Below are 12,211 nucleotides of genomic sequence, written 5' to 3' on the forward strand. Positions count from 1 at the left end.
AATACAGATAAAACCTTTTCTGCATAAGATAATCCAACAACACCTGATATGTGCCCCCCCCCCCCAAAAAAAAAACAAAAAAAAAAACACTTCAAAGTTGAATATTATTATGTTTGTCCAGAATGTTTTTCAATAATATTATTTATTTTTCAGAGAAATCCGCACCTGGGCTGCTGAACAGTTTTTTCAAATGGCTACAAAATGTAGCAGTGGAAATCGGCCATTGCTTTTCTTCATTACGCTCCTCTTCACTGTTCTCTCTGTAAGTTTCTGATGTCCTCTGCACTTGTATCGCACTCAATAGAATTGTAGGATTAATAAATAAAAAGAAATCCGGATCATAAGTTTGTGCAAAAAATTATTTCTCTTAAGATATTCCATTAATCTTCACTGAATTTGAAATGATAATCAAGAAGTTCAAATCCTATAAGATATTACACATTAGAGGAAAAATATTAACCAATCAAAATTGTAAAACTTTTAATCACTTTAAACAAGGTACTGAGACATAAGGAGGCTACTGTGAATTAGGGAGCTGAACTATAGGGACGTTATAAGTTGGAGTTATGCATCAAAATGTTTGTTCATATTCCATTTAAATTTAAAGTGGAGCAGGGAGAAATGTTATTTAAGCACGGATTACTCTCTGCATGAGTGCCGGAATGTGCAGTACAGTAACCATGTATGTTGATTGAAAAATCAAGCTGATTTCTGAATATTAAAATCTCCCAAGTATATAGATTTAAGTGCCCACGGAAAGTACTGCATCTACACTATCGGACAAGCAAGTAGGATACAGTCTTTGGTCAAAGGAGAACTGTAGATGAAATATAAGTAACTTTGTTGTAAGATTAATCTAAAGCATATGTAGGTCTGATATTCCTGCAGATATCAATGAAAATAGCAACTTGTATTCAAATAATTATATGCAGTGAATTAAAACAAAACTAGATCAAACAGCTACTTATGACTTTTTCTTTTATGCAATTTGAAGCAATTGCAAAAATTTGCACATCAATGATGGAGAGGATCTTGAATAAAGGCTTCAAAAGTAGTGACTGAGCAAGTTCTAAATGATGAATGTTATACACACTTTTTAAACTTCTCCTTTTTTCTTATCCATGCCCGCAGGCAATGATAAATTATTTTCAACATTTTAAACAAAATTTTTTTTACTTGACTGAAAAATATTTCACGTTATTTGTAAACATGTTTCTTGATTTCTGACAACAAAATTGACACCAGAATTTGTTTCAAAACAAATACAAGATCCAACCTGTTTTTTATCCTTTAAACTGAAATTTTAAATATTTGTACAAAAGCAAAGAGATACACAAAAGTGTGGTTAAAATTGTGTTTTTGCAGGTAAAAGTGGTTAAGAAATCTACACAAAACAATGTCAATTCTAAATGGTATAATTTAAGAAAATTTTAGGATAAAAATCTTTTTTTTTTTTTTTTTTTTCTTCATTGCTTACTTTAGGTTGAAGCCAACTGATATCAAATTTAGGTTGTGATGAGTTTTCTTTGCATTTGTATGTTAAATCTTGCATCTTTAACATCCTTGATCATTTCTAGGATAAGACTTAATCATAATATAAAAATAAAGAACGTTTGTGGATATTGTAAATTAGTAAAGAATCACACAATAGACAAAACGTCTATTAAAGAGGTAGTTATTATTGCAATTTGATATAATTTAAAACAAAACGCTTGCATTGAACGCTTGTATTAATCGTCACACTTTTTGCCCATTTCAGACAACTGTGAAAGATAATGCAAAACAATCTCATGAGTATTTCCACTTGTTATGCAGGTATGTTTTGTTTGTGATTTTTTTTTCTTTTTGTAAACTTTTAGAATTTACTTCTGATTTGTAACTTGTTACAGATGTTTGGCTAGATTCATCTCCATTTAAAATATTTGGTTTTAATGCTTACACTCCCAAAGTGGGGCAAAGTAAAAAATGAGGCTCTCATATTGCCACAGCTTTCAAAGTAGTTGGATGTTGTCTGATCTACTCTACTTCCAAAAATGCTTTTTAAGTCCTAACAGCTTTGTCTCAAGCCTGATCTTATCAACCGGCTTTCAGACAATGGTAAAAAAAATCAAACTAATTTTGATTATTTTTCTTGGTGACATACCACTTTTGAAACTATATAAGTAACTTACATTTTCATTGATTCCCACACTTTGATTTCTTGTGCGTTTTCTAGTCTCACAAAACATTTTCATAATGCAGCTGAAATAATGAAATATCAAATATTCATGCTATCCAGTTCTTTGCTTACTTTTTTTTATACTCGATTAATATTTTCAGATTACTGAATCATGCCTTTACCAGTGAAGTGAGTCTGCCTAATTCTGAGGTTTTACTCAATAATGAAATAAGCTGGCTCAAGAAAATAAGAGTAAGTACTATAATTTAAATGATTGTTCCAATAAGTTTCCTTTCCTTGTTGGTTTGAAACTAAAGTTGCTTTCAATTTCATGTTTTAAAGTGTAACTCTGCACAATGTCTTTAATAGATATTTCCTGTTCAAAACATTTGTTTCTAAGATTATTTTATTGTACAGTTTTGTTAAAAATGAAATATTTCAACTTTAAAAAAATTGTATATTTTTTTAGGAACAACTGTTAAGCCAGGGAGAGATCCAAGTGGATAATGCTTTATTGGAGGGTCATTTAGGAATAACCAGGGAACTTCTGTCATTCCAAACGCCTGAAAAGAAATATCATGTCGGTGCCGAAAAAGGAGGTTTAGATCTCATCCGAGTAAGTATCTCTGACATATTGATTTGTTCATTGTTAAGCGTATTATATAAAGCAGATAAACATACCAATATTTTCTTCACTTATTTGTTATTGGTCCAAATAAAGTAATTATCAATTGATTCCTGATAGTAGGTTTAGACTAAGTATAATATTAATATACAATATTACAACTTACATCTAATGCCAGTTTAACACGGCATAACTGCTTCAAATCCAAAAATGCTTGTTTTTCTTCATAAACTTTGGTTTCGATTAAGGCTGATGCATCTAAGTCATATGGATATATTTTTTGTTTTTGAATTTGTGCAGATTTCATATTATTATAGTCAAATTTCTATCGAATCTTATATATACAAGAATAAAAAAGCATTGGAAATGCAAAAGGATATAGGGATGGTATGCCAAAAAGTATACAAACAAGATAGCTATGAATGGCTGGCACATGGAAATAGAATTGCATCCAAAGTATAGCCCTATAGCTTTTTACAACTGTAATGATGGCACGGAATGAAGATTGGAGAAAAGCTATAGGGCTATACTTTGGATGCAATTCTATTTCCATGTGCCTAGCCATTCATAGCTATCTTGTTTGTATACTTTTTGGCATACCATCCCTATATCCTTTTGCATTTCCAATGCTTTTTTATTCTTGTTAATTAGTATTTTTACTTAGTCTTATTTTTAAACTTACATTCATGATAGTATTGTCTTTTTTAGGAGGCGGCTCATTGCCGCCTCCATTAGTAGCAGGTCGCTTCCTGCTGGGTTTTAGGTCTTTTTATAATAGTTTGTGCATGAGGCAGCTTTTTTCCCCTTGGGATCCCTGTTATACCGTGCTTTTGAGTCAGCACGTGAGGCAGCCTTCTTTTTTTCTGGTTCTTTGTTATAAAGAGCACGTGAGGCAGCTTTTTTCCCCTCGGTAACCCTGTTATACCGTGCTTTTGAGTCAGCGCGTGAGGCAGCCTTCTTTGCCTCAGGATTTGCATGATACTTAGTTTTTATTATTTCAGCATTTTTCTGATAGTATTCTTTTTGCTCAGATAATACCTTGACTTTGTTTTTTTCATAGTCTATATTTCTCTGAGCTTTTTTACTACGTGCTGACTTTGGCATTTTTTATTAAATGTAAACATATAACACTTATGTGTATCTTACTATAATATCACTTATCTTATAGCAAGACAACTCTCGTAGAATTGAGATACTGCCCCGTCACCAATAGTTAAAGTGTGGAACGGTATATACACCAATAGTGTAGTTGTTATCTTTATATGAAGTCCTAATCAGTGACAGTGTGAGGTTACTTGGTTAATTTATTGTAGTTTATTTTAGAAAACTTACTTGTTTTTATTAGTATGTTGTGTATAGTAGCCACAATATCTAGTTATTTTTGTGGCTAGGGCTTGGATTTTGATTCTTTTTGGTCAGCTTCCAGTGAATTCTTAGAAGATGACTTTCTTGCAGTTTCTTTTGCGGTTAATTTAACTTATTTCCTTTGGCGTTTGGTGAGTTCTTAGGAGAACTGGTCTGATCTACTTTTCTTAGCGAGCGAAGAGATTCAGCTGCATTTAACAATGGTTGCTATAGTGTATTTTTGCGCATGCGTGAGAATTTCAAGTTTCCTCCTTATTTTTCAATAGTTTGACAGTAGTCATGTGTCTTTCTGCCAAGAACGACAGACGTCAGTGTTAGCCGTGATCGTCTAGAGGTTAGGACCCCACGTTGTGGCCGTGCTAACCTAGGTTCGAATCCTGGTCACAGCATTGACATTTTGTACATATTTTACAGTCCAAAATCTGAAGAATTATTTGTTTTTATAACATTGTTTTTTGACGTCGTACTTGCTGATAGGTTACTCTTATAACAATTTTGATCAACTGAGATAAAGATTTTGTGGTTTCATTAACGCTGGTGGGTTACTGTTTAAAGAAAAAACCTTAACGTTCACCTCAAATATTCAGCGTCCAAGAAATATAGGCCACTGGCAAACTGGAACGTCTGTGAGCATCCGGTGTATTATTTGGAGCTGTCCCTTTTGAGAGAAGTTCCGTGTTCGAAGTGGTCTGTCTACATTGGATATAGTGTTTAAAACTTGTTATTACACGTAATCTTATTTAATTATGGAGTTAGCTAAAAAGCGATGGGTCTCTGCACTTCTCCGTGTAAAGAGCAGTCGATTGATGCTTGAACTGTTGTCAGAGACCGTTCGTACACCGAGATACATCGTCTCAAAAGAAAGAAGAAAGAACAATTGGCCATTTTTGTACCCTTTTTTTCTTTTTTGCTCTCTTTTGACATTTTAACCGACGTTCTGACACTCGCTGGATTCGTAAGACACTTCTCTGTAAGAATATGTGCTTTTTGAAACTTATAAGTTGATTTTAGTTGAGATTTGGATAGTTTTGTTTTGTAGGCGTATATAGGCGTGTACGGGCCATCCCTATATAGAGAGTGTTACCGCCTCTCTGATATATATATATATATATATAAAAGAATCGATAGTAAATTGACTATGATAATATATATGAACTCTGCATAAATTAAAATATATTTAAGCATATTTTATGAATGGGCTATGCTGGGCATCCTTACTAGCTTAGATAAGCACTTTTTTCAGTTTTAACAAAAGTGCTACAATAATATCAAGGCATCTCCATTTATGCTGAACATCCACAGAATGGCAACATCAATATATTATATATGAATGAGTCCGTTGTGCAATTCTTGCTAGTTTCTATTAAAACTTCTCTCCTCCATCGTATTTTGGTCCTGGATATGACTTCAAACTATATCCAATGGTGAGGTCCCGGCTTGCAGGCTTTGGGGAGTGTGGAGCCACACTTTAATTGCCATTGCTTCCAGGTCCACTCTGACCCGAAGTAGTAGTACCTATTAGGGTCCCAACTATGGGCTAAATAGAAAATGACTTGGAAAAAAAAAAAATTAAAAAATTTCTTCAAAAATCACTGGATTTAGCATTAAATAACTTGAAAAAGGGTTGATATGTCGTAAAACAAAAACAACCAATCCATGGTATTTCTCTCTCTTCCCAACCCTTTCTCTTCCACCCAACACATTCCTCTTTAACTGAATATATACACACATATAACCTCCTTTTTTTTAAGATAGATTCCTCTAGAAATAAGTCAAATTTTCGAAATTAGTACGTAATAAAACTGAAAAATTGTGATTGTCCATTTTGTATTGTGTTTAGCCATCTCTTTCATATTTTTTTTCTATACATGTTAAAATAGATTATTAATTAAAATAGTCACAAAGGGGCATATGGTTTTCTCATGAAAATCAGATCATATAGTATTACTGGACGAATACTTAACATAATTAAATTCTTAAATAAGAAGAATCCAGATTGTCCTTGATGGTCGTGCATCAAAACAGTGTGATGTAAATGTGGGTGTATCTCAGGGAGTCAATCCTTGGATATTTATTACTCCTGAGATTCATAAATGACCTCCCTGATAAAATTGTCTGAGATGGGTATATTTGCTGATGACACCACACTCTTTAACAGACACGAGAGGAAACAAATGAACACCTATCCAAAGCAATGGCGGAAACCCTAGAGAAAAATCTCTAGTATATAGTGGAATGGGAACAAAAATGGATGGTCACATTCAATGCTGCCAAAACTAAGATTCTTTCCTTTAATAATTAAAAGAAACCTCCTCAACCACTAATACCTATAGCTAATGAGACATTACCTGAAACTCCTCTGCTTAATGTTCACAAGGAACTGATACATTGAGGGCATTGCCAAGGCTGCTGCAAAGGTGGACTCTCTCTACCATGCTAGAAAGTTACTTATGCCTGTATCTCTAAAAGGCCACCATTTGCTCATGCATGGAGTATTGTTGCCACATTTGGGCTAATGCGTCTATTACCAGCCTCTCAATCCTAGACAGTATTCAAGAGTCACCAACTTAATAGGTCCTGAACTGTCAGCTAGGTTTCAACCTCTGTCCCATCAATGAAATATTGCATCCCTCTGCCTGTTTTACAAGTATTTAGTCCTTGTACCTCCTCAACATAAATACCCCCAATAAACCGGACAAGCAGCAAAATCCTACCCCAACACAGAGACCGACAGATGGCAGAAAACTTTCTACTCTAATAGGTTCTTCCCTAGGACTGCTAGACTTTGATATTCCTTTTCAGGTTCCTGCTTCCTTGACTGTACTGACATGCAGAAGTTCAATTGTAAAAATGTAAACATACATCTTGCTGATCAACTCCCTACATAGTATCCCTGCAAATTATGTCCCAGATAGTAGCCCCTACATCAAAGTAGCACTGTACCTTGTGGATGAAAATGCAAAAAAAGTATTAAACAAATTAGTTTGGGAGGTAATGTATAATAATGTCAATTTCTCTATACATCTGCACATCATTGAGGTTCCATTAACATTAAGACCTACTGTATGTCTAACAAAAATATCTTTCAAATATTTTATGTAAAAAATATTTAATGTGGATATAGATTTTTTTTTTTTTTTTCACGTTCGATAAATCTTTGTTTTAAAAAAGTCATTCAAAATTTAACATTAACAAACATAGAATTTTTACATTTCTGAATTTCTAAGATGAGGATTGATTATTCATAGTTGGATTCTTCACAAAGACTTGTGGCATAGTGGATAAAGTACTTGGAAAAATTCAGGAATTCTACACGCTCCACAGATTCTGTGATTACATCGACTGTAACTGGCTCATAGATACAGACCTAACATCTTTCCAATTCATAAATAACTAGCAGTTCAGCCCGGCTGTGCTTGGCCTCTATGTACTGTTCATAACTTATATATATATATATATATATATATATATATAAAAAATAAAAATTATAGTTAAATTTACCAAAATGATCCAAGATGGTAAAACAAAAGTATATTATAAATATTAAAGAATACTTATTTATAAAGTAATCTCAACCAGATGTAAAAGCTTGATAAAACCAAGTAGGAGATATTAATATGTTTTATTAACTATTTGCTCATATATATATATTAAAGTTTGACTCATGTTCAGGTAATCCACATCTAAAATTTCAGGTGTTTAGATGCAAAATTGGCAGAGGAGTTTGGTAGAGTCTGCAAAGGTCAACTCTTTCAACTTTGACCTCTGGGCAGTCAAATTTTCGCTTAAAAATTGATTAAAAAAGCTTGCTGCATGTTTAAATACCCTTTTGTAAAATTTCAAATGTTTAGACCTAAAATTTGACTGAATAGTTTGCTAGAGACCGCAAAGGTAAAATTTTTTGTACTTTGACCCCTTGGCAGCCAAATTTTTGGCCAAAAACCTATTAAAAAGCATGCCATGTGTATCTGAATACACTTTATGTAAAATTTCAAATGTTTAGACCAAAAATTGGCTGAGGTCAAATTTTTTAAAACTTTGACCCCCCCCCCCCCCACATTTATTGTTTTGGGCTCAAATCAAGTTAAAGTTTGATCCATGTCTAAGGAACCTACATCTAAAATTTCCAATGTTTAGACCCAAAACTGGCGGAAGAGTTTGGTAGAGTTTTCAAAGGTCAAATTGTTGACCCTTTGACAGCTAAATTTCTGTCCGAAAACCAATTAAAGATTTTCCTAAATCTCAATACCCCTTATGTCAAATCTTGAGTCTGTAGACTGAAAATTGACGGTAACTTGGTAGGGAAATGTACACACACACACACACACACACACAATTTCACTTTTATAGATAAAGACTCCCTGACCTAAGTCTGCCCATTCTGATTGGCTGAGCTCTGACAATTCTCATATACCAGAAACCAGTTCATCACTTTATAAATGAACGGTTACTAAAATTAAAATATGGCATCACTAGGAGACATTATTTTGCCCGGCATCAAGTTCATGTAATGCATTGGTCATTTCAGTCATTAAACGATCATTCAATAACCAGTTCTTCGTCGTCGTCAAAACGGCAACAAAATAATTACATAGCCCTTGCAATTGAATTTTTTAATCATTGAACACATTTTTACATTATGCTTACATTTGAAACCTTTAACACACTATACTCTACAATATCCTTTCTATTTCTGTCGACAAGTTTGTTTTGTTCATGTGTGTATGCATATGATAAAGATCTCTCTTAAAATCGCTTTGTAATCATCGGACTGCTGTTCCCTTCAATTATACAGGTCCACTGTGTGTGTCAAAGAGGTTACCCCCTCTCCCCCTCTGCATATTTTCCTTCGCAAATGGTATTCATTTAATTTGTGCATGTTTGTGTGTGTGTTTGGATGTGTTGCGTCTGAGAATGCTATAACATTTCTTCTTCATAACCTATTTTTTATTTATCAATTTGTTGTTTTTTCTTACACAATTTGTGTCTGAGTTGGAATTTTTTTATTTATTAACATTTTTTTTTTAACCTTTTGAACTAGAAAAAAACAAAAACATGTATATTCAATATCTTTCTCCCCCTCTCCAACACACACCCATACATTTTTTACATTTTAAAATTTTTTTACATCACTGACTGTAACCCATGTCCTGCATAATCTGTAGCACATGTACACACAAATAACGTTACTATTTCAGTACGATCTGTCCCCATATAATGGAAAGCCAGAGTAAAATTTCAGCATTAAATGTTTTATATTAGTTTGAATAAAATTCACATCTAAACTAATTGACTGATCATTATCAATTTTGGAGCACAGTTGCGAGGTGCAGCGGAGATGTTTAAATATGATCTATAATTAGTTCCCCTTAGTATCATGAGAAAAATGTGCAAGCTCTTATCTTATTCCTTCATTTTAAAATAAACACTTTATTTTCTTTACTTTTATGATCTCGGGTAGCTCTGGTAGTTAAGTATAAATTGTAAGTGCTTTTTAAATTGTTCTTGTCAATATATTTAAATAAGTTTATTTTTTATCTTTTAGGAATTAGTTGAAGATTTCATCTTTCCAGCATCTAAAATTGTGGTCCAGTGTAGAAAATTAAATGATTTCCCATCTGAGCAGGCTGTGCCTGTGTGTACGACTGCGGCAACTGTGACAGCAGCATTTGATTTGCTCGTTTCCCTCTGTACACGCTGCGTAAAGAATCTAAAATGTTTAGCGAATATGCTCATTGATATGTTCTATACAGGTCAGTACGAACTGTCTCCCTTCTCATGATCCTTTTCAGTGTTTTTTTTTTTTTAAATCCTTTCGGTTAAACTAATTGGTTAATTTACAATTGAAAATATAGACAAAAACTTTCATACCATAGTATTAAAATTATGAGTGATTCTTTTTACAACCATGGTTTGGAGATGGCAAATGGAAACTTTGAAATAATCACTGGTGTTCAAATTCTTAGTCGTCTAAAATTATCAATTCAATTTATAGAATTTTCATTAAACTTTTCTTCCAGACTTAAAAAGATTGGTGTCCCAACCAGCAATATGCAACTCGATCAGTTGCAACTTTATTAGTCATCAAAGACTTCTATGTAAATTTATATTTCTTGGCAAAAAATAAACCTATATCCTCTTATATGAGAAAGTTATATAAACTGATTAAAACAGAAGCGATTACTTGAATGGATACATACATTTCATTTTGATCGAAAAGAACATGGGTATATTGTAGAATTATCATTTGCACTTTTCATAAAAAGAATCCACAAGGTTTATTTCACAACTTGAAACACAGAAACTTCTATGTCTTGCTGTATTACACATTTTTGAAATTACTATATATATCTCAAGTCATACAATACATATATTACTAAAATATCAGACTTAGTGGGGAATGTTTGGCATCTGTCCCCAGCTTGCAAAAACTAATAAGAAAATTAAAAAAAACAAAAGAGTGAAAAAGAAATCAACAAAATAAAATATACAAAAAATATTACCTTCCAAGAAGCTCGCAAACTATCAGAAAATGCAAAATATTCTGAAATAACAAAAAAAAACAAACAGCAAACTACCGAACCAAATAAACAAACAAAAATAAATTCACTCAACATCAAATCCGAGGACATTATTAAACTACTTAATGAAATGAAGGAACTTATGGAAGAATTTAAAAAAATTATAAAACAATTCAACAATGAAAAAAAAGTTCCTATAACTGAACAAACCTCTCAAGCTAAAACTAAATCAAATAAACCCATAAAACCCCAAAATACAACACCCATAGAAACATCTCCACTTACAGAGGGGAAAAAACAGACACCAAAATATGCCCATGAAGAGAAAAGAAATAAACCTCCACTCAAAAAAGAAACTAAAACAAAACTAGACAGATCACGCTCAAGTTCCAGACCAAGAATCCCTACATAAAACAGATTTGAAGAAATGGACATAGAAGACCGAAGATCTGATACCAATGACTAACAAAAAACAAAAAATAATCCAGTGGAACTGTCGTGGTTTAAAAACAAACATGAATGAACTGCTTCTGCTACTAGCGCAGGAGCGCCCTGCAGTGGTGTGTCTTCAAGAAACTTTTCTGAAACCAGAAGACAAAATTAATATTAAGCAATATGAAATTTTTAATTTCACTCATAACTTTGGGGGCAGGGCCTCCGGGGGAGTAACAATTCTAATCAGAAACGATATACCCCATAGCAAAATAAACATAACAACCAATATCCAAGCAATTGCTATTAATGCCACACTACATAAACCAATGACAGTATGTTCACTATATATTCCTCCAAACGATGACATAGATAAAAACGGGATTAAAAAATTGATTGATCAATTACCCAAACCTTTCGCCCTATTAGGAGATTTCAATAGTCATAACATACTATGGGGATGTACAGACAATAATAAAAAGGGCAAAACGTTGGAAGAATTTATCAATGAAGACGATATATGCTTCCTCAACGATGGAACACTTACACACATCAACCCAACTGGTGGAAACCATTCAGCCATTGACGTTAGCTTGTGTGATCCATCACTATATATGGACTTAACCTGGAAAGTATGATAACACTTGCTGCAGTGACCATTTTCCATTAGTGATAGAAATTCCAGAATTCAACAGCGAAAAACTTCCCAGATGGAAGCTAAATAAGGCCAACTGGCAATTATACAAAGAAAAATGTCGACATAAGTTGAATGATTCAGAGACAAACAACACTGTAGAATTTTTTACAGAAACACTAGTGGAAATTGCAAATGAATGCATCCCTAAAACTTCAGCATCTAATCGGTACAACAGACCCTGGTTTGACAATAAATGTCGGGAATCCATCAAATTGCGAAAAATTGCACTGAAGAAATTTCAGAAACAACCCACAACTTCAAATTTGATAGAATACAAATTAGAGCTAAAGCTCGTAGGGTAATAAAAGCAGCTAAAAAAGAGAGTTGGGAAAAGTATGTCAATAAACTAAATTCCTCTACAGAACCGAGAGTAGTATGGGAGATGATTAGAAAAATTTCAGGTAAACATCAAT

The 12,211-nt window shown here is 33.2% G+C and overlaps 1 protein-coding gene across 14 annotated transcripts in view; it reads left to right on the forward strand.

The window, feature by feature from the left end:
- LOC145297516 (ubiquitin carboxyl-terminal hydrolase 9X-like) overlaps nucleotides 1–12,211 on the forward strand; it is a 292,030-nt gene that overhangs the window by 211,888 nt on the left and 67,931 nt on the right. For all 14 annotated transcript variants that reach the window (XR_013870257.1, XR_013870258.1, XR_013870256.1 and 11 more), the window contains 5 exons: nucleotides 154–262; nucleotides 1,760–1,815; nucleotides 2,320–2,410; nucleotides 2,628–2,774; nucleotides 9,694–9,901. Coding sequence is in view for 11 of the 14 variants with exons in the window: in XM_080143416.1 (XP_079999542.1) it covers nucleotides 154–262; nucleotides 1,760–1,815; nucleotides 2,320–2,410; nucleotides 2,628–2,774; nucleotides 9,694–9,901 (611 nt within the window). In the remaining 3 variants the exon portion in view is untranslated. The remainder of the gene's footprint in view (nucleotides 1–153; nucleotides 263–1,759; nucleotides 1,816–2,319; nucleotides 2,411–2,627; nucleotides 2,775–9,693; nucleotides 9,902–12,211) is intronic.

This window comes from Euprymna scolopes, chromosome 18, assembly GCF_053919585.1.
Source record: "Euprymna scolopes isolate OS-2025 chromosome 18, ASM5391958v1, whole genome shotgun sequence".
NCBI lineage: Eukaryota > Metazoa > Mollusca > Cephalopoda > Sepiida > Sepiolidae > Euprymna > Euprymna scolopes.